The following is a 24,783-nucleotide window of genomic DNA, read 5'->3' on the forward strand; positions in this document are numbered from 1 at the left end:
TGATATCATCAAGAAAATTACAAATGTCTTTCGACTCACCTAACGTATTAAGATAGTAGTAGTCTTTCAATGTTCCACGAAATGCAGACTGCGCCAAGTAGAACCCATTATCATTCACTTGTGTTGCGCCGAACACAGTCTTAGGTTTATTTTCATGTTCAGACGCCATACCAATCGGTTGCTGCACATCGGTTTTCTTGCTTTTTCTCTTACGAGTCTCCAATCTAAAGCGAGGAGTCGAAATTTCTACAGGTAGTTCTTCAGTAGACACACGGACTTCACATTTACATTTTTTCACATGTCGTCGCAAACTGTCAATACATGTAAATTAACCATGGCACCTATCACAGCGAAACTTTATACGACAAGGATTCTTCCTGCATTTACTCCGCACATTTCTTCGTGCGTCATGAGCAAATGCGAACGACATATCACAGTAGTTGCAGGGATACCGTGGTGATGAAGCCGATCCTTTCACACCCGAACCAGATGATGTTGAAGCAGTTGCGCCATCTCCAGGCATACTCTTATGCACATCGATGCATCGTTGTTGTATAGAAACCTTTACTTTCTGCCGCACAGCAGGACCTTTACATGTCTTCATGTGCGTTTTCATATTATCTTTTCTGACAATTTGCTTATTGCATTTCTCACAAACAAACATTTTACGATAATGGTTCTTGGTACATTCTCTCTTCTCATGCCGTCGAGCATTGCTGCTGTTTGAGAAAATCTTGTTGCAGTAACAGCACCGATGTTCGTTAGTCGTTGTTGAATCACCATCCATTGAATTTTCCATCGAGGGCGAAACGAAGTTCGTCGAGTTTTCCTGTGTAGCCAGCACCACCGGCATTAAAGTCTCTCCTGCAGACGGTATCGCGACTGTTGAAGACTCCTCTTGTGATGACGTCATCGTTGCCGACGGGATCTGCACCTTCTTCGTCACCGCTGACTTCAGGGTTCCCGTAGTCGATGGTACATCGTCCATCAAGTTCAGCGTTTTAGATGGTAAAGATGCCATCGTGTTCACAAGAACAGGTAATTACGCGTCTTATGCACCAGAAGAATCAAAACTAGGTGATCTTTACACCGTCGACGTCAGTAACAACTGAGCCACCTGCTGTCTAGGACTCGCTTATATACATGCACCGGTTGGAATAACACTCTAGTCAAATCAATAACCAATTACTATAATACTCTAGTCAAAGAATCATTTAAAATAGAAGCACACCAAAAAACGGTAACACATTTGGAAGCAAATTCAACAAATGAAATCAACACGCAATGCACGCACTAGCAGCTTGCATCACAAAGTTAACATTTAAATTTCATTCAAGCAAAGTATCAAGCCAATGAAATCTTATTGGTCATACTATCCTTAAAATTACACAGTGTTATAAATCACACCAGTTATAGAAGGACTTATAGTTTAAAACGCACATCATTTCAGCCATTGATCGTTAACAAATTCGAATTTAAAAAAATGCAAATTATACATGGTAAACGAAGAACCAGGTACGTCAATATATTATTTACTTTATGAACACTGTAGACGCCAAAAGCATGAAAGTACATACGTAAGAATGATATTTAATAAAAGTCATATTAAATTGTATATTTATTTCCAATAATATATATCTGTTAAAAAAAAGTAGGTACCATTCTATAAACCCTGCATTTCTTAGTTCATGTTTCTTTGAGGATGTATAAATTTTCAACATTTTGCAAACCAAGTAGAAGTTTAAGCCTATTCTCCAATCATTTGTATTGACTCTCGATGATCAATTTGGTCTCGCGTGCTTCGGCTTCCATCTTCTTTACATATATGTTATTATTAGTCTTAATATCTTCGCGTCCGTGTCACTTTCACAGACGTAAAGACATCATCACCGTAGTTACCAGTTATAATACCAGGAGAGCATCAATATCACTCATTTTACGATATCGTTTCCACATTTCTGTTGTCAGAGACGTACCACAATCTATGATCTTGTGAGCTTTACAAAAGTCTCTATTGTTTTTAAATGCTCATTCTCATTTTCTGTAAAAGAGAGTGTTTTTAGTATCATTATTTAATCCTTCAACCCATCATCCCAAAATCAATTAAATCATCTTAGTATATAGAAAAAAAATATCAACAAAGTTTCTTTAATTTAATCATAGGAACCGCTTCATCCTTTCCACGCTTCATCCTTTCCACCTATAGTTTAGTTTCTTGAGCCCAAGAGTCTTTCATTATAAACCATGCAGTGTTCTTCAAGAGAAGTGGTATACCTTCATTTCTACATACAAATCCATCCTATCAATGGTATGTTTACACATAAAAAAACCTTCAAGTTATTTTTACATGTTTTATTAAATTATCTCTTCGACTAAAATAATTACCACACATAGTAATTTCTACAAACGGCTCTTTTCCCAAGACATTGGTACCATCATCTGTCTGAAAACAACCATGTCCCGTCTATATCACAAAGTAAACGAGGGTTAGAGGAGATAGGTCTAACAAGTGCTAGTCACTTATAGGGTAAGGAACAGGTGTTCGATACCTATCTCAGACATTGTAGCAGCTATATATTTTTCTTACCTCATGTAGAAAAATATCTTACAATGCATACGAATTTAAATTTATTCACGTGCGAAATCTAGAGGATAGAGACAGAGACTTCTCGATCGAGACACGCATACCGTCACGCGCAAATGAACATTGACCCCTCGCGCAGGAGTTGCAAGCTTGTAGAATGCTGCGGCAGTCATATGTTTGCTCGAGTCATACATACATCACGTCGCTAGTCTTCGCACTCATTTCACGTAAAACTCCAGTGAAATCATAATCCAGCATACGTAAAGTACTTGCTGGAACAACTTCAAAGTATGCATCACTGAACCAGGGCAGAAAAACAGCCTACGTATGTATAACTTGCTACCAACAAATAAAAATTTGTAGCACATATACGAGAGGAGTCGATTCCTACATACCATACTGTGAAAGCCGATACTCTGATAATTATAAGCAGCAAAATATTTTTAATCAAGAGCTCGGCCAGTATACATTCTTTTTTCCATGTTGTTAAAATTCATGTTAGTAATCAGCAACGAAGGAGTGAGTAACTTGGACGAAGAACCGCTTTCCAAGTATCCAGAATCTTACTGATACAGCCCATACAGTGCACCAGAGTACTCCGAAGTATGATCAAATGATTAACATCATTTAATTTTTTAATATCACCTCCATAGTGTACACCAATATATGACAGGTTACGATTTAAGACCATAAATTTCCCACAAGTCTGTTAGTTTTATTTCGGGAAGTAATAAATTATTTCTCAGAAATAATAAATCAAGTTCTTATCAGATTTGCTCTAACGTTACGGTATTACATACACCAGCAATTTACCAAAACTTCTCCCATAAAAAATCCTAAGAATGCGGATAATATATTCAGACAAAAATAATTTTAGCCAAATAAACTGTCTTGAACATTATTGGGAAAAATAATAATACACACAAACAAGTCAAATGTGCATTACAACTCCGACCAAAATTACGTGTCACATGTAGTTTATTACATTAATATGAATTCAGTTGGTTAAGAAAAATAAATCAAATAATATTTTTAATTCTATAATTTATTTAAAAGTTTACATTTAAATACAAAGAAATTTTATACTGTATATATATCGTATACATTTCTCAGTACATGTGACATTCATTTTTATTAAAATAAATTATTATATTTGGTTTTTAGAGTGACAAAATACAAATAATTTATACAGATCACGATAAATCAGTTCAGGAGTGTAGCACCTTAGTCGACCAGAGATGTTGATGCTAGAAACCTTCCTTTACAAAATTTATAATGTTTTTTCAAGTATAATTCTCGTGTAACCTGTACACCGCACTTCTCACACAGAAATTTTACACGGTCAAGATTTCTTCTGCAGCCATCCTTTTAATGGATGCGTGTACTTCGTAGTCGTTCAAATCGTTTACCACAGTAGCAGCACTGATACAGATATTCATCCAATTACCATCGCTTCCCTGCTGTACAACTTGCAAATGAACTTTGCTTTTACAATGCCTAATCAAATTACTTTTTTTTTGTGAAATGTACACCTCACGGGTCACACGGAAATGGTCCACGATTAGCGTTTCTTATACAAACATGATTTTCATGTCTTCTTGCATGTTGACGGTATTTAAAACTCTTATCACAGTACGTACACAGATGTCTCGTCGTTAGACCTTGAGTCACCGACGGCTCGGAAAGTATATTACTTTCAATGCACACTGCTGTTGTAGGCGACGAAGTCCCGTATGTTGCATGAGCTGGAGATTTCCCAGTCGACATTGACAGATCATCTGTACTGGATGCAAAAGATTCTGATGTATACACGACTGATGCAGAAGCTGGGAATTGCTCACAAAATGTTTTATTTACCAAATGCGGTGTAGTTGCAGGAATCGGAGTCTCCTCTGCGTTTTATAATGCACACATTGAAGTCTCTTGGAGTGAAGAGAAAGTAGATACAGTCATCATCGGGATCTCTGGAGCTGCCCTCATCGTTGTAATCGGTATCTGCTTCGTCATCATCGCCTCCGTCGTCAGGGACCCCGGTGAAGATGCGAGACCCTCCGCCAAGATCTCTGCAGCCGTAGACCCCGCCACCATTGGGATTTGTACCGATGTCATCGTTGCTACCATTGAGTTCCGATACACATGAATATTCATGTATCGGACTTATATGCAGACAAGTCAATCCATCAGATCTGCACTGCACCACTACAAGAGGTGGACTGAGGGACTTGATGTCTAAGACTCGCTTAAATATCAGCGTCCGCTTGTATAATACGCAAGTCAATACATCATCCATTGTTATTACTGAAAAAAAAATAGGAATTTAAAAGAGTACAAGTTTAAATTATATATTCAAAGAACTAACCACACATCCTACATACACGGTTAATTTAGACTTACTAGAAAGACCAAGAGTCTCTGAACAATGGAACTTTCAGAACTCAAACATAATTTAAATTTTATTATGTACAGCTACACAATACCTCCAACTGACTCCAAATGTCTACAACACATGACTAAAATATATTACCCGATACCAGGCTAGGTCCAAAGTCAATTTTTTTTTTGTACCTCTCATCTTCAGTTCAGAGGACCTTCAGTGTTGATACAGCTACAGTCAAGACATGCCCATTACCATACATCTTCAAAGCCTTCAGAGTCGATCCTTCTTAAGCCTTACGACAAAAGTCTCCGAAACAAGAGACCTACTCGATAAGTTTACAAAAAACGCTAATCTTGTGACATTTCCGTGTGACCCGTGTGGTGTACATTTCACAAACAAAAGTAATTTGATTAGGCATTGTAAAAGCAAAGTTCATTTGCAAGTTGTACAGCAGGGAAGCGATGGTAATTGCAATGAATATCTGTATCAGTGCTGCTACTGTGGTAAACGATTTGAACAACTAAGAAGTACACGTATCCATAAAAAGCATGGCTGCAGAAGAAATCTTGACCGTGTAAAATTTCTGTGTGAGAAGTGCGGTGTAAAGGTTACACAAAAATTATACTTGAAAAAATTTTTTAAATTTTGTTAAGGAAGGTTTCTAGCATCAACATCTCTGGTCCTCTAAGGTGCTATACTCCTGAACTGATGTATCGTGATCTGTATGAATTATTTGTATTTTGTCACTCTAAAAACGAAATATAATAATTTATTTTAATAAAAATGAATGTCACAAATTAACTGAGAAATGTATACCATATATATACAGTGTCAAATTTCTTTGTATTTAAATGTAAACTTTTAAATAAATTATAGAATTAAAAAAATTATTTGATTTATTTTTCTTAACCAACTGCATTCATATTAATGTAATAAACTACATGTGACACGTAATTTTGGTCGGAGTTGTAATGCACGTTTTGACTTGTTTGTGTGTATTATTATTTTTCCCAATAATGTTCAAGACAGTTTATTTTGCTAAAATTATTTTTGTCTGAATATGTTATCTGCATTCTTAGGATTTTTTATGGGAGAAGTTTTGGTAAAGTGCTGGTGTATGTAATACCGTAACGTTAGAGCAAATCTGATAAGAACTTGATTTATTATTTCTGAGAAATAATTTATTACTTCCCGAAATAAAACTAACAGACTTGTGGGAAATTTATGGTCTTAAATCGTAACCTGTCATATATTGGTGTACACTATGGAGGTGATATTAAAAAATTAAATGATGTTAATCATTTGATCATACTTCGGAGTACTCTGGTGCACTGTATGGGCTGTATCAGTAAGATTCTGGATACTTGGAAAGCGGTTCTTCGTCCAAGTTACTCACTCCTTCGTTGCTGATTACTAACATGAATTTTAACAACATGGAAAAAAGAATGTATACTGGCCGAGCTCTTGATTAAAAATATTTTGCTGCTTATAATTATCAGAGTATCGGCTTTCACAGTATGGTATGTAGGAATCGACTCCTCTCGTATATGTGCTACAAATTTTTATTTGTTGGTAGCAAGTTATACATACGTAGGCTGTTTTTCTGCCCTGGTTCAGTGATGCATACTTTGAAGTTGTTCCAGCAAGTACTTTACGTATGCTGGATTATGATTTCACTGGAGTTTTACGTGAAATGAGTGCGAAGACTAGCGACGTGATGTATGTATGACTCGAGCAAACATATGACTGCCGCAGCATTCTACAAGCTTGCAACTCCTGCGCGAGGGGTCAATGTTCATTTGCGCGTGACGGTATGCGTGTCTCGATCGAGAAGTCTCTGTCTCTATCCTCTAGATTTCGCACGTGAATAAATTTAAATTCGTATGCATTGTAAGATATTTTTCTACATGAGGTAAGAAAAATATATAGCTGCTACAATGTCTGAGATAGGTATCGAACACCTGTTCCTTACCCTATAAGTGACTAGCACTTGTTAGACCTATCTCCTCTAACCCTCGTTTACTTTGTGATATAGACGGGACATGGTTGTTTTCAGACAGATGATGGTACCAATGTCTTGGGAAAAGAGCCGTTTGTAGAAATTACTATGTGTGGTAATTATTTTAGTCGAAGAGATAATTTAATAAAACATGTAAAAATAACGTAAAGGTTTTTTTATGTGTAAACATACCATTGATAGGATGGATTTGTATGTAGAAATGAAGGTATACCACTTCTCTTGAAGAACACTGCATGGTTTATAATGAAAGACTCTTGGGCTCAAGAAACTAAACTATAGGTGGAAAGGATGAAGCGGTTCCTAAGATTAAATTAAAGAAACTTTGTTGATATTTTTTTTCTATATACTAAGATGATTTAATTGATTTTGGGATGATGGGTTGAAGGATTAAATAATGATACTAAAAACACTCTCTTTTACAGAAAATGAGAATGAGCATTTAAAAACAATAGAGACTTTTGTAAAGCTCACAAGATCATAGATTGTGGTATGACTCTGACAACAGAAATGTGGAAACGATATCGTAAAATGAGTGATATTGATGCGCTCCTGGTATTATAACTGGTAACTACGGTGATGATGTCTTTATCGTCTGTAAAAGTGACACGGACGCGAAGATATTAAGACTAATAATAACATATATGTAAAGAAGATGGAAGCCGAAGCACGCGAGACCAAATTGATCATCGAGAGGCAATACAAATGATTGGAGAATAGGCTTAAACTTCTACTTGGTTTGCAAAATGTTAAAAATTTTTACATCCTCAAAGAAACATGAACTAAGAAATGCAGGGTTTATAGAATGGTACCTACTTTTTTTGATCAGATATATATTATTGGAAATAAATATACAATTTAATATGACTTTTATTAAATATCATTCTTACGTATGTACTTTCATGCTTTTGGCGTCTACAGTGTTCATAAAGTAAATAATATATTGACGTACCTGGTTCTTCGTTTACCATGTATAATTTGCATTTTTTTAAATTCGAATTTGTTAATGATCAATGGCTGAAATGATGTGCGTTATAAACTATAAGTCCTTCTATAACTGGTGTGATTTATAACACTGTGTAATTTTAAGGATAGTATGACCAATAAGATTTCATTGGCTTGATACTTCGCTTGAATGAAATTTAAATGTTAACTTTGTTATGCAAGCTGCTAGTGCGTGCATTGCGTGTTGATTTCATTTGTCAAATTTGCTTCCAAATGTGTTACCGTTTTTTGGTGTGCTTCTATTTTAAACGATTATTTGACTAGAGTATTATAGTAATTGGTTATTGATTTGACTAGAGTGTTATTCCAACCGGTGCATGTATATAAGCGAGTCCTAGACAGCAGGTGGCTCAGTTGTTACTGACGTCGACGGTGTAAAGATCACCTAGTTTTGATTCTTCTGGTGCATAAGACGCGTAATTACCTGTTCTTGTGAACACGATGGCATCTTTACCATCTAAAACGCTGAACTTGATGGACGATGTACCATCGACTACGGGAACCCTGAAGTCAGCGGTGACGAAGAAGGTGCAGATCCCGTCGGCAACGATGACGTCATCACAAGAGGAGACTTCAACAGTCGCGATACCGTCAGCAGGAGAGACTTTAATGCCGTTGGTGCTGACTACGCAGGAAAACTCGACGAACTTCGTTTCGCCCTCGATGGAAACTTCAATTGATGGTGATTCAACAACGACTTACGAACATCGGTGCTGTTACTGCAACAAGATTTTCTCAAACAGCAGCAATGCTCGACGGCATGAGAAGAGAGAATGTACCAAGAACCATTATCGTAAAATGTTTGTTTGTGAGAAATGCCATAAGCAAATTGTCAGAAAAGATAATATGAAAACGCACATGAAGACATGTAAAGGTCCTTCTGTGCGGCAGAAAGTAAAGGTTTCTATACAACAACGATGCATCGATGTGCATAAGAGTATGCCTGGAGATGGCGCAACTGCTTCAACATCATCTGGTTCGGGTGTGAAAGGATCGGCTTCATCACCACGGTATCCCTGCAACTACTGTGATATGTCGTTCGCATTTGCTAATGACGCACGAAGAAATGTGCGGAGTAAATGCAGGAAGAATCCTTGTCGTATAAAGTTTTAGCTGTGATAGGTGCCATGGTTAATTTACATGTATTGACAGTTTGCGACGACATGTGAAAAAATGTAAATGTGAAGTCCGTGTGTCTACTGAAGAACTACCTGTAGAAATTTCGACTCCTCGTTTTAGATTGGAGACTCGTAAGAGAACAAGCAAGAAAACCGACGTGCAGCAACCGATTGGTATGGCGTCTGAACATGAAAATAAACCTAAGACTGTGTTCGGCGCATTACAAGTGAATGATAATGGGTTCTACTTGGCGCAGTCTGCATTTCGTGGAACATTGAAAGACTACTACTATCTTAATACGTTAGGTGAGTCAAAAGACATTTGCAATTTTCTTGATGATTTTAGAGAGGACATAATCAATCAGCTTACTGATGACGTAACAACAAACGGACCATTAAAATATAACTTGTGGTTGGACTGTATATATGGAAAGCCGTATCCGTTCGAAGACGAATTGAAGAAGTGTGCATTCAAGACATCGGCTGCACTAATTTACAATTCTGACGATGTGAAGCAAACTATTAAAAACGGTATCCAGAAACTCTGTCAAGAAGAGGAGGACTATGTCTGTAAAGGTTCTGGTTGGACTTTGTCTAGTATAAGCCGATGGGAGCTAAGAATTAGTCAATTCACGCCTATGCGGACCTAAATGATTATTATAATGTTAACTTTAGCAAGTGATCCTGTAGTAGAATATAGATTATGTTTTAAAGTTCATTTTGTGAAAGAACATGTGTTGCTTTATTTCTCGGACCTGTCACTATTATATTATGTTTAATTTTTTTTTCATCTTCATTCCGAATCGTACGAAGGACCTAAGTCGATCTAACTAGTCATTTTATTGGTTGTAAATTTATTAAGTTCATTTTAAACTTTTTCACGAGTTATAGCTAAATAATTACGAATTTCCAAGATGGTAGTCGTAATGGTTTATAGAATGATTGTAGTAGTTTATTTAAGCCTCTTTTAGGATTATGAACATGATTTATTGAAATTATTTTTTTTTTATATAAAATTAAATGTTTTGCATTATCCAGGGATCGAACGAAGGACAGCAACTGAACGAATCTATATGTAAATTGGTGAGTGATTTATTTAGTGAATTCTGGAATTTTACGTGCATCTCTAGCTTTGAAATTACTGATTTTCAAGATGGTGGTCGTAACGAAAAGTGCAACGGTATTTCTAAAGATTTTATTATTTAATTCGATTGATTAATTTTTTTAATGATTTTTTTATTTTTCCATAATTTCTAGCTAAATAATTCCGAATTTTCAAGATGGCGGACATGACGTCATACTAGGTGACGATATATATACTTTGACATTAGTGGTGGGGGTCAGTATGCCAGCAGCCACTGTGAGGGAAGAATCGGTAGTCATTTTTTATTTTATTGCCCTCACTGGTTTCGAACCGCGGACTCCGAACTCCGTGTCGTAAATGTTTGTTTTTTAATTATTTTTTATTAAATTTTTATTATTTGAATTTTTTTGAATTTTAAATTTTTTTTATTAAAATCGGATAATAAATAAAAAAAGTTAAAGATGGCAGCCGTAACGATAATTGCAACTGTGACGTCATAATTCAAAATGGCTGTCATGACATCCTAATTTTCAAGGTCATGACCTCGGCGGCTTAGAGCGGCTAGCTCTTAGGAGTTTTAAGCCACTTTCAGGAATTTGGTTTCTTTCTAAGGCAACACTGCTTTTGAGGATTTTCGAAATCCAAATTTTTGAATTACGGAATTTTTTGAGATTTTTTGGCGGAATTTTTTTCCACATAAATGGAAATTTTGGCGATTTTTGAGGAATTTTTGGTAAATTTTGCCCAATTTTGGACAATTTTGACACATTTTGAAGGACAAATGTCAAGGTCAAAGGTCAAGGTCACAACCGTCCAAGATGGCCGCCGTGACGTCACAATCCAATATGGCATACCGACAATCTTCAATCCTCATCCTGAACCCTAGCGCCGGAGCCCCTATTACACACTACTCAGCATAAATCAACAAAGTACCTATCTAATACGGGTCAGTATATATATCGACTACACTGACAGCAAAAATGTAAGTACAAGCATAGAGCTCAATCATAACAAAAAATCTTTGAACTACATGTCAGTCATTGCAGAACATGTATTTCTCACAAAACTCAGAATTATAAATATCAGACAATCGAAAGGTAACAGCCATACTCAACAACTAACTAGCACAAAAAAAAACGGATAAACAAATGAAACAAAAAAAAACAGAAAATATAAATACTCTTATCTATGACTTATTTATAATGGCATCACATATTTTGGTTTTTCCCATACTAATTATCAGGTAAGATTAATCATTAGATTTTTCATATTATAAATCTTCTGGGGATGAATATTCTGAGTAATTAGTGACTTTACACACAGTCTCATATCTTATCATAGTCAATAAGAAGGCTTCACTCCTTTACTTGTGCAGAGGAGTATTAATTGCCGTCTCTTTTATTTCCACGTACAGCGTGACGTTTGGTTGAGTGGAAATTCAAACTCTGGCACGGTCAGATTATTGAATATTTTGAGGAAAATAAGCTACTGTATGAAGCCGCTGAGACCATCGCACGGTTCAGATCTCGTTTGGTTCAGCACCTACGTGGTGCTTTTGCGGCTGCGAGCTGAAATTATTTAGAGCAGGCTAACTCAATTTAAGTCCCCCTTTTAACAGTAGTGGTAGTCTTGCTGGTTTCAACGTGGAAATATTTTTATCCAATCGCAAGTTGCTGCCTAGACTTGAGAGCGATGAACCAAAACCAGTACTCACTTTCTTCAGTGAGGCCTCGCGAGTAGCGATTTTGTTGCTTATAATTATCAGAGTATCGGCTTTCACAGTATGGTATGTAGGAATCGACTCCTCTCGTATATGTGCTACAAAATTTTTTTGTTGGTAGCAAGTAATACATACGTAGGCTGATTTTCTGCTCTGGTTCAGTGATGCATACTTTGAAGTTGTTCCAGCAAGTACTTTATGTATGCTGGATTACGATATCACTGGAGTTTTACATGAAATGAGTGGGAAGACTAGCGATGTGATGTGTGTATAACTCGAGCAAACATATGTCTGCCGCAGCATTCTACAAGCTTGCAACTCCTGCGCGAGGGGTCAATGTTCATTTGCGCGTGACGGTATGCGTGTCTCGATCGAGAAGTCTCTGTCTCTATCCTCTAGATTTCGCACGTGAATAAATTTAAATTCGTATGCATTGTAAGATATTTTTCTACATGAGGTAAGAAAAATATATAGCTGCTACAATGTCTGAGATAGGTATCGAACACCTGTTCCTTACCCTATAAGTGACTAGCACTTGTTAGACCTATCTCCTCTAACCCTCGTTTACTTTGTGATATAGACGGGACATGGTTGTTTTCAGACAGATGATGGTTACAATGTCTTGGGAAAAGAGCCGTTTGTAGAAATTACTATGTGTGGTAATTATTTTAGTCGAAGAGATAATTTAATAAAACATGTAAAATAACGTGAAGGTTTTTTTATGTGTAAACATACCATTGATAGGATGGATTTGTATGTAGAAATGAAGGTATACCACTTCTCTTGAAGAACACTGCATGGTTTATAATGTAAGACTCTTGGGCTCAAGAAACTAAACTATAGGTGGAAAGGATGAAGCGGTTCCTAAGATTAAATTAAAGGAACTTTGTTATTTTTTTTTCTATATACTAAGATGATTTAATTGAGTTTGGAATGATAGGTTGAAGGATTAAATAATGATACTGAAACCACACTCTTTTACAGAAAATGAGAATGAGCATTTGAAAACAATAGATACTATTGTAAAGCTCACAAGATTATAGATTGTGGTACGTCTCTGACAACAGAAATGTGGAAACGATATCGTAAAATGAGTGATATTATTGCAGCTCCTGGTATTATAACTAGTAGCTACGGTGATTATGTCTTTACGTCTGTGAAAGTGACACGGACGCGAAGATATTAAGACTAATAATAACATATATGTAAAGAAGATGGAAGCCGTAGCACGCGAGACCAAATTGATCATCGAGAGTCAATACAAATGATTGTAGAATAGGCTAAAACTTCTACTTGGTTCGCAAAATGTTGAAAATTTATACATCCTGAAAGAAAAATAATCTAAGTTATGGAGGGTTTATAGAATGGAACCTACTTTTTTAGATCAGATGTATATTAATGTAAATAATAATACAATATAATATGACTTTTTATAAATATCATTCTTACGTATGTATTTTCATGCTCTTGGCGTCTACAGTCTTCATAAAGTATATAAAATTTTTACCTACCTGGTTCTTCGTTTACCATGTATATTTTGCATTTTTTTAAATTCGAATTTGTTAATGATCAATGGCTGAAATGATGTGCGTTATAAACTATAAGTCCTTCTATAACTGGTGTGATTTATAACACTGTGTAATTTTAAGGATAGTATGACCAATAAGATTTCATTGGCTTGATACTTCGCTTGAATGAAATTTAAATGTTAACTTTGTGATGCAAGTTTCTAGTCCGTGCATTGCGTGTTGATTTCATTTGTCGAATTTGCTTCCAAATGTGTTACCTTATTTTAGTGTGCTTCTATTTTAAATGATGTTTTGACTAGAGTATTATAGTAATTGGTTATTAATTTGACTAGAGTGTTATTCCAACCGGTGCATGTATATAAGCGAGTCCTTGAAAGCAGGTGGTTCAGTTGTTACTGACCTTGACGGTGTAAGGATCACCTAGTTTTGATTCTTCTGGTGCATACGACGCATAATTACCTGTTCTTGTAAACACGATGGCATCTTTACCATATAAAACGCTGAACTTGATGGATGACGCACCATCGACTACGGGAACCCTGACGTCAGCTACGGCGGAGAAGGTGCAGATCCCGTCGGCAACGATGACGTCATCACAAGAGGAGACTTCAACAGTCGCGATACCGTCAGCAGGAGAGACTTTAATGCCGGTGGTGCTGACTACGCAGGAAAACTCGACGAACTTCGTTTCGCCCTCGATGGAAACTTCAATGGATGGTGATTCAACAACGACTAACGAACATCGGTGCTGTTACTGCAACAAGATTTTCTCAAACAGCAGCAATACTCGACGGCATGAGAAGAGAGAATGTACCAAGAACCATTATCGTAAAATGTTTGTTTGTGAGAAATGCCATAAGCAAATTGTCAGAAAAGATAATATGAAAACGCACATGAAGACATGTAAAGGTCTTGCTGTGCGGCAGAAAGTAAAGGTTTCTATACAACAACGATGCATCGATGTGCATAAGAGTATGCCTGGAGATAGCGCAACTGCTGCAACAACATCATCTGGTTCGTTTATGAAAGGATTGGCTTCATTACCACGGTATCCTTGCAGCTACTGTGATATGTCGTTCGCATTTGCTCATGACGCACGAAGACATGAGCGGAGTAAATGCAGGAAGAATCCTTCTCGTATAAAGTTTCGCTGTGATGGGTGCCATGGTTGGTTTACACGTATTGACAGTTTGCGACGACATGTGTAAAAATGTAAAGGTGGAGTCCGTGTGTCTACTGATGAACTACCTGTAGAAATTTTTACTCCTCGCTTTAGATTGGAGACTCGTAAGAGAACAAGCAAGAAAACCGACGTGCAGCAACCGATTGGTATGGCGTCTGAACATGAAAATAAACCTAAGACTGTGTTCGGCGCATTACAAGTGAATGATAATGGGTTCTACTTGGCGCAGTCTGCATTTCGTGGAAAATTTAAAGACTACCACTATCTTAATACGATAGGTGAGTCGAAAGACATTTGTAATCTCTTGATGATATAAGAGAGGACATAATCAATCAGCTTACTGATGACGTAGCTACAAACGGTCCATTAAAATATAACTTGTGGTTGGACTGTATATATGGAAAGCCGTATCCGTTTGAAGACAAAGTGAAGAAGTGTGCATTCAAGACATCGGCTGCAGTAATTTACAATTCTGACTATGTGAAGCAAACTGTTAAAAACGGTATCCAGAAACTCTGTCAAGAAGAGGAGGACTATGTCTGTAAAGGTTCTTGTTGGACTTGGTCTAGTATAAGCCGTTTGGAGTTAAGAATTAGTCATTTCACGCTTATGCGGACCTAAATGATTATTATAATGTTAACTTTAGCAAGTGATCCTGTAGTAGAATATAAATTATTATATTAAAGTTTATTTTGTGAAAGAACTTGTGTTGCTTTATTTCTCGGACCTGTCACTATTATATTATGTTTAATTTTTTTCTCATCTTTATTCCGAATGGTACCAAGGACCTAAGTCGATCTAACTAATAATTTTATTGGTTGTAAATTTATTAAGTTAATTTTGAACTTTTTCACGAGTTATAGATAAATAATTACGAATTTCCAAGATGGTAGTCGTAATGGTTTATAGAATGATGGTAGTAGTTAATTTTAAGCCTCTTTTAGGATTATGAACATGATTTATTGAAATTATTTTTTTTTATATAATATTAAATGTTTTGCATCATCCAGGGATCGAACGAAGGACAGCAACTGAACGAATCGATATGTAAATTGGTGAGTGATTTATTTAGTGAATTCTGGAATTTTACGCGCATCTCTAGCATTAAAATTACAGATTTTCAAGATGGTGGTCGTAACGTAAAGTGCAACGGTATTTCTAAAGATTTTTATTATTTAATTTGATTGATTAATTTTTTAATGATTTTTAAATTTTTCCCGAATTTCTAGCTAAATAATTGCGGATTTTCAAGATGGCGGACATGACGTCATACTAGGTGACGATATATATACTTTGACATAAGTGGTGGGGTCAGTATGCCAGCAGCCACTGTGAGGGAAGGTTCGGGAGTCATTTTTTATTTTATTGCTCTCACTGGGTTTGAACCGTGGACTCCGAACTCCGTGTCGTAAATGTTTGTTTTTTAATTATTTTTTATTAAATTTTTGTTAATTGATTTTTTTTATAAATTTTTAAATTTTTTTAAATTAAAATCGGATAATAAATAAAAAAAGTTAAAGATGGCAGCCGTAACGATAATTGCAACTGTGACGTCATAATTCAAAATGGCTGTCATGACATCCTAATTTTCAAGGTCATGACCTCGGCGGCTTAGAGCGGCTAGCTCTTAGGAGTTTTAAGCCACTTTCAGGAATTTGGTTTCTTTCTAAGGCAATACGGGTTTTGAGGATTTTCGAAATCCTAATTTTTGATTTGCGGAATTTTTTTCTACAAAAATAGAAATTTTGGCGATTTTTGAGGAATTTTGGCTAATTTTTGCCCAATTTTGGACAATTTTGACCTCTTTTTGAAGGACAAATGTCAATGTTAAGGTCAAAGGTCAAGGTCACAACCGTCCAAGATGGCTGCCGTGACGTCACAATCCAATATGGCTGACCGACAATCTTCAATCCTCACCCTGAACCCTGGCGCCGGAGCCCCTATTACATACTACTATGCTGGTTTTTCAGCTGAGATGATATCTTTACAGTGTTGTTTTCTCAAAGTTTTGATTTTAGTATATATTTCATGCTTCTTAAAACAAATTAGGTTATGATGTATCTTAAAAATTGATTGTTGTACCAAACTTCTTTAAAGATCTTTAAGTTTTTCTCCGTCATATGTCAAGACCATTTTTTTACAATAATGTAGTAAACTTTTTCATTTATTATCAATAATAATAGTATAATATTTAAATATCAATCAAATATCTTTGCATTTTGAATCTAATAAATTTAATTATTTATAATCTTAAACTTAATTAGAATAGATGGGTATTATACTACGTCTATCTAATCATTTACTACAAATAGAATATTAAAGCCATTTTTCTGCTGAAGATTCCTGACTTTGTCCGTAACTATACAGTAAAAGTTTAGTAAGATAAAATTCAGCACAAAGCTAAGCAGATTTCCTTAGCAGAGTAAAGGTCTATCATCCTCAAATATTCAGAAAAACGTATATCTTTTGTGTATTGTGGATGCAGTGAGATATAAAGAATGGTATAATAAGCCCCAAGGTCAAATATATTCAGTCCAAAAGAGTCATATATAATTGGCAAAGTTTCCCATGTTGTCTTTATAAGGACATTCACTCAGTCAAAAATGAACGTGTTGCTTAAGAAATGGTAAACCAATGTATAAATAAAAAAATAAAAAAACTTTATCATTGGTGGCAGATGATGCAAACATTTTGTATGATAGTAAAACATCGCTAAAATATGTTAACGATGTTGATAGAGTGCTTGTCACCTGCAGTACGCCACCGCCTTTGCTTTCTTCTGCCGTGTTCAGGAACTCGGATGGAAGGCCTACCATCTTGCCCAGCCAGTTGGTGACCACGACTTCAAGTTCTGTGCAAGCTGGACTCGTCTCCTGCATACATAGAAGTAGTTCTTATCACTTCATTCCAAATAGTGCTATAAAACGACTGTACGTCCAAAATGACACTTACGCACAAAATAAAGCCACTTAACTTTAAAAAATTAAACTATATAAGTTAGATACATTCTAAGAACACATGAGACGAAAATTTAAACGCTATGATATAAACTAAAGAAACACAAAACCACAAACACCATGTTCGTTTGGGTGGTTAAAAGAGTGTTTGGATAATAACCGCAAATTATGACAATTTACTTAAAAGGGCTTGCTAGGTTCAGACTCCCCAAAAGGAAGAGAAATACTTAGAAATTACAATCTTAATATAGCTCGTGTCAGACCTCAGAGACCAGGGAAGGATTTAAAACTATAGTAGAGACAGATTAAATCCATACAAACACATAAACGTGGCAGCTTGGGTAGTGTGTAGGGGTTATCAAAGAGGAGAGGCAAAATAAAAAAAGGGGGGGGGGGGCTGAATAGGAGGCAAGCCAGAGTAGTGAGGAGGGGCTATCAAAAGCCAAATGAAAGTAGTGTGGAGGGTGTATCAAGAGTCAAGCCAGAATAATGAGGAGGGGCTGTCAAGAGGCAAGCCAGAGTAGTGAGAAGGGGCTATCAAAGTCAAGCCAGAATAATGATTAGAAGCTGTAAGGATGCAAGCCAGAGTAGTGAGTTGGGGATATGAAGGAGGCAAGACAAAGTAGTAAGAGGGGATAAAAAGGAAGCAAGCAAGAGTAGTGTGCTGGGGATCTTTGAGGTTTCACAAGGATATGAGAAATGAGCAGAAACAAGGTGTGATTCCATCTGAATATTATCACTCCATACTTAGGAAAATTATAAAAGATATTAAAAAATATTAACATACAATATCAATTACGTACTTAAAGAGCTCTCAGGTATATTTAAAAAAAATATGGGCCTGCCCTAAATTAGATTATAAAAAGGTTTCATTAGAAAAAAACAAGAACCAAATAAAAAAATACAAATATGTATAAACCATACCAGTATATAATCTTAAATTACAGAAATGATGTTTATATGATGAGATTCGTCTGACGGCGTAATTTAAGAAAGTTCAAAAAAAGGTTTATGAATACAGTAGCACCGGAGGTCGGTGATTCGCTTCCCAGAGATCATTAGTGAACATGATGCCAGGGCGCCTGTTTGTTGTTGAGGAAGGGTGGTGAACATACCAATTCGACGTCCGGTTCTTGGACCCTGTCTGCGAACAGCCTGAATCAAACCTGATCAGAACTAGTACACAGACAGTTAACAAACTGGGCAGAAAATGCCCGCGAATGGTAAGGGGAGGTTGGGGAATGCCGCGGATAGTAACTCACCGGACAGGGAAGTTGGCTTCTATTTTCTGATGCTTCGCCAATGCGGAGCTGGAGCTCGTGAATATGCGGCTGGCGCGGTCGTTTCCACCATTTCAAAAAGAAATTATTTAAAAGAAAATAACTACTATCTTGTATACTGTACAGACGGACTAAACTACATAAATAAATTTACAAAGATCGCATCCCTTGTCTAATCGACTACATCGTCGGTTGCGGCCGGATGGAAGTCTTCTAGGGCGTCTCGTCGATCCGCTGGTAATCACAAACAGTCCGTCTGGAATCGCGACGCGAAGTGTCTGGCGAAGAGCCGTGTCTCATAATTAAAAGCAAATGTTTAATCAAAAATTGAGGGGGAGACTGGGGCGTCCGGACCGAAAGATTCCGAAGTTACCCGAGTGGAATCACAAAAAACTCTGACTTTGATGTCTCGAAGTTGGCGGCACTGGCCGATTTAAGCGCTACCTGTTGAGGAGTGTCTGAAATAAAAAAAGAATCGACTCGTCCGAGACTTTTGCTATAGCCTGGGGCTAATGCCGCAGTCTGGTGCTGCACTCTGGCGGCCTACAGGGGAAGATAGCTTTGAGGTTAGCAAAGTTGCCACCAGATGTCGCGGGGATCAGCTCCGAGCGCTGGCGACAAGAGAAGAAGTTACTATGTCCACCGCTAGATGTCGTGTGTGGTCCATACTTGCACATATATTTTCTATGGTAAGTTGGCCTTGAAAACGGCCAATGCTTGGCGGGGTTCACGGGAGGACAATGATCCTGGGCTAAATTCTTAGAACCGAGAGGGAGCTAGGACGGGGAAGGGGGGACAAAAACGCAACAATGCTGGGAATGAGCGTCCTAGCCGTGACTTTCGAGGAGAGAACCTAAGACGTATGCATGACGGGAAAGGCTATGGTAATCTCGTCTCTGAGAAATGGTAACAACTCGTCCAGAGCTGTTGTATGCAGTTTTGGTCAGGCAGGGAAATAATATTACAAACCCCGGACATGACTGCAGGCTGGAGAAATGTCAACCGGGCTGCCGACGATGTATTAGATTTGCAAAAGATCAGATAGGTCCCTGAGAAAAGGTGCCTCAGGCTACCGGCACAAAGTTTAACTACATAGAGTACACCAGCCTAACAAAGTGTAAATCATCCTTTTGTAACCAAATTATAAAGAAAAATATTTCCATAAATAATTTAAAATTATAATAAAAATTTTAAAATAAGTGTCGAAATACCTAATTTCCGGCACAGTAGTGATTAGGTGCCATCAGAGACAAACCAGTGTAGTGAGGAGTGACTAACAAGGATACCAGTCCGAGTAGTAAGGAAAGGCTATCAAGGTGTCAAGCCAGAGTAGTGAGAAGATGCTATCACAGGCAAGCCATAATATTGGCGAAAGATTTCAAGGCCGTAATTTAGTGTACTGTGGAGGGCTATAAAATAGGTAAGGTAGAGTATTAAGAAGGGGCTAGCAAGTAGGTAGCAAGAGTTTTGTGTGGGGCAATCAAGGAGGAATGTTATAGTAGTGAGTAGAGGAAAGCTAGGAGGCACATAATATTAGTGAGTAGGTACTATTGAGAAGGCAAGCTACAATAATGTGGGAGTGATTAACAAGGAGGCAAGTAAATGTATTGTTATGGCTATCAAGGGAGCGATCTAGTGTAGTTTTGAGGGGCTACTCAGCAAATAAGGGTATTTGGAGGGACTTTTATTTATATAAGCTAAGTAGTTGGTAATGGCTACCAAGGAGTCAAGCAATATTAGTGATGAAGGGCTATCATGGAAATTATAATAGTGTTATGAGGAGGAGCTATCAAGGAGTTAAGCCAAAGTATTGGAGAAAGCTAATAATCAGCGAGCAAGAGTATTGAGTATGTGTCTCCAAAATATTGGGGAGGGATTACCAAGGTGGCAAGTCATTTATTGGGTGCTAATTAGGATGCAAGTTATAGTATTGGGAGTGAATACCTGGATACAAATCTATTAGTGTGTAAGGGGCTATCTGGTATGATAGCCAAAGTAGCGACGAGGGGCTATTTAGGTATGATAGAGTAGAGTAGTCAGGATTATCTCTGAATGAGGTAAGTGAGAGTAGTGAGGAGGGGTAATTGAGGAGGCAAACGAGAGCAAGCTAGTGTAGTTGGTAATAGGTTTTCAAGGTGGTTAAAGAAAGGAGAAGAATAACCACATATGTTTGATTGATCGACGATAGCAGAACCGTAGTATGGTTCCTTCGAGTTTTCATGTGGCTTACTTCACTGATGATGAGTATACTTCTATTCTTTATTTTTTATGGATAATTCTTAATTTTTTGCTTGTTATTAAAATGTGACTTTACTTTCCCCCTCCGCCTAAAATATTATTCGAATATCAGTAGTATGTAAATGTTCCTCCAGTAGCAGGGTTTAGGGTGCGGTTTCGGTGTCGGTGTCGGTGTCGGTGACCACCATCTTGGATTCTGACGCCATGGCGGCCCTTTATGTTGTCAAATTTCTTCAAAATTCTTTGAAAATCACTCAAATTTACCAAAATTGCTAAAAAAAAATTACCCTATTTTCGAGGGGAAAATTCCCGTTTTGAGGGAATATTTCCCGTTTTATTACTCAAAACTTGAAAAAATAAGTATTACGTAAAATCTCAAAAGAATTTTGCCTTACAAAGAACACAAATTCATAAAAATGGCTTAAGACTCTAAGAAAGCAAGCTGAAATATACCGCTGAAGTCAGAACCTTGACCTAGACATTGACCATAAAATTGAAATTATTTAATTTTTGACCAAAATTCCAAAAATTTACAAAAATATATCAAAAAATTTCCTGCTTCAATGTTTAGTTACTTAAGCGATTTCCGTCCTTGGTTCGATTCCAGGCGATTGTAAAGAAGTAATTTATTAATAATATACTAAAATAATTTTAAAAAACTTACGACGCACCCGCCCTCTTTAAATTTGACCTATCCGCTGTGATTTTTGATGCGGCCGCAATCTAGAAAGTCTGTAATTATCATCAAATTTTATTGAGAAAATTTTTAAAAAAATAAAAAAAATAGATAATAAAATTTGAATAAAAATTTTTAAAAACACTGTAGCACATTTCGTAACGGTTGCCATCTTGGATTCTAGAAACGTTGCACATTTCGTAATACCCGCCATCTTGGACGTGTATGACAATCGTTGCACGTATCGTTACAGACAACATCTTAAATTCTAGATCGCTGCACTTTTCGTTACGACTGCTATTTTGAAAATCCGTAAGGTTTATGCTAGAAAATAAGGAAAAATGTCAAAAACTATGAAATTTTAATAAAAATGTACATAAAAACACTCTGCTATCTTGTTTTATGACGTCATGACAACCATAAGAAAATCCGCAATTATAATCAGATTTTAACAGGAAAAAAATTAAAATTTATAAATTAAATTTCAATAAAACACGCACTTAAGTTTAGATTCGAACCCCGTGAGGAAAAAAAAATACAACAGATACTTCCTCCACATAAGACACCGACAGACTAACCTCCCACCACGAATGCCAAGGTATATATATCGCCAGTTAGTATGGCGTTATGTACACCATCTTGTTTTCATATGCTGGAAGTCACTAGTTTGTTTTCGTCTGCTAGAGTGCACTGCCGACATATTAGTTTAGTTTTTAATTTCTATAGTTGAGTAATCATTTATTATTACTGTGACATACACCTTCTTGAGATTGAGGAACCATCTTGTAAATTAGTAAATATTTAGATAGAAATCTAGGAAAAATTCCAAAACTCATTTAACAAATCACTCATTTATTAAGTGATTGAATCGATACTTAAATCGATATATGTTCAATATAAAAAATTAATTATAAGGAGAAGTTTTCCTTGAGCCTTGGCCAAGGACGGACGTGTGAAGAGGAGCTCCGCGTTTGAATCTGTGTGTAGCACTTTTCAGTGCTACCCAGTGTATCATTGAAAGGCAGCCTGTGCATCCAGAGTGCGCAGGCGGTACAGGTATATACTGTTGTTACCAAACGACGTGAGGGCTGGCCTTCCTAGTCCTCGTTTGCCCCCCACTCCGCGCTGTACCCCCCAGGTCAGGCTTTCCGCTTCTCCGCTCCCACCGTAAGTTTAACAGCTGTACAGGTTACTATGCGTCCTGAAAGCATTAGACAATCGGTTAAAAGTGCACTTCGTGTAATCTTGGTTTGTAAAACCCGTTAAAAAAAATGCGTTCTGTTGCAAATAAACCTTCTGTCGACACGAAGTCAAGCTATAACTTATTTGTCATTCCAATATTTAATTTTCCGAATAAATACATAAACACAACGAAGATCTGCATGAGAAACTGTAGTGATACATTAACCCTCTACTGCATACTGTGACACATATGGCATAAAGCAGTTTAGATTTTTTTCTCCACAAACGAAATTTACTCCAGGACAGCAGCTGCATGGGGTTCCATATGTGGCACAAGCTACAGAAACCTTTTTTGGCAGCCCCTGATGATCATTTCATAAACAAAAATATAATTGTTTTGTGTATATTACCTATTGTTAATTAATATTATTTACTGGACGAAAATGTTCAGTTGTAGATATTTTTACATTACATTATTTTTATTTTCCGATAACTGCATATTGTGACTTACATGCCACAATTCAATTTTATTAAGTAAAATATTTAAAAATTAAGTTTAAAATTTTCAAAATATTTATGCTGTAAATGATAATATATATTTTTTCCATAAAGATAAAAACAATTCATGCAGTAGAGGGTTAAGTTTAATAAGTTCAAGTGGTAATGTAATGGTCTGACCATTCGTTTTGCAGTTTGGCGATCCGGATAAAATCCACTGTTTCATACCTAATATCATCTTCTTAAGCTCTAAAACCACGCTTTTTAGCTTTGATCAAAACCTCTCCACTCCGTTAAGCTGAGTAAATAATATACTATGTACAAAAACGTTGACATGTCGTTAGTTTTATATAGCAATTAATGCAAACTTAAGATCTTTTTTACACAAGCATTGAAATATGTATTTATGAGACAAAGGAAAAAAAAATACTGCTTTTATTAAATGGTTATGTCTGGTAAGTACGGTAAGAGTTTCTAATACATTGACGATGTTTTCTTTATTATATTTCAAAAATAACTGATCTATTTGATTTAACCTGTATCATAATTTTGAAGACAAAACTAAATATACATATATAATTTTATCCATTTAAATTATTGAGAGCACACTTATTTATAGTCTCTTCCTTTAACATCGTTTAAAATTCGACATGTCATGACCATTTATACATGTTTTATTTTACTATGATTAGAAACATTTATTTCGTGATTATTCGTCACTAGCTTCAAAGACACTCCTAATTATTATTTTTTTCCTTGCTATGAATAACTTACTTAAATCTCTTCGGCCGCGCGTTACTTGCCATTGTTCACAGTCCCATCACTACTGCAGCGCAGACGAAGGTCAATGTGTTTTAAATGGCTCCTAGCGCAGCTTGTAGGCGGGGCCAACATTCTCTTCTACCCCGACCTCCCCTCGCAAGAGAGTTTCCTCACCCCCGCGCTGGTAGCCGTCACGAGTTCTGGTGACTACAGTAGTATATAAAGTGAGCGCACTAAACGCCCGGGGAGTAGCCTAGCCGCAAACCCGGATTTGCCGGGTTTTGTTGGTCAGTGGGTGAATAGTGCTGCTGCAGGATGTTGCAACTCGAGAGTGCCGACACAGAACAGGAGCACATGAATGTGCCCCTGCCCAGCGAGGACGAGGCAGAGATGTCTAGTGACGATGGCTTCACCATCGTTGCTAGTAAAAAATCTAAAACAGGGGAAACAGGCAGGATCCGCGCCCCCCCCCTCCCGCCACATAAACCCGACTTACAACAAGCAGGACGCGCGCGCGCGCAAAACTCCGGCACGCCGGACACAAGACCCGGCGAGCCAGCCGGCCCCCAGCAC

General features: G+C 36.9%; 1 protein-coding gene across 1 annotated transcript in view; it reads right to left on the reverse strand.

The window, feature by feature from the left end:
- LOC134531227 (histidine decarboxylase-like) overlaps positions 1-24,783 on the reverse strand; it is an 849,422-nt gene that overhangs the window by 389,538 nt on the left and 435,101 nt on the right. The window contains exon 5 of the mRNA XM_063366899.1: positions 17,368-17,490. Within this exon, the coding sequence (XP_063222969.1) occupies positions 17,368-17,490 (123 nt within the window). The remainder of the gene's footprint in view (positions 1-17,367; positions 17,491-24,783) is intronic.

The sequence above is a fragment of the Bacillus rossius genome, chromosome 3 (assembly GCF_032445375.1).
Source record: "Bacillus rossius redtenbacheri isolate Brsri chromosome 3, Brsri_v3, whole genome shotgun sequence".
Classification (NCBI taxonomy): Eukaryota; Metazoa; Arthropoda; class Insecta; order Phasmatodea; family Bacillidae; genus Bacillus; species Bacillus rossius.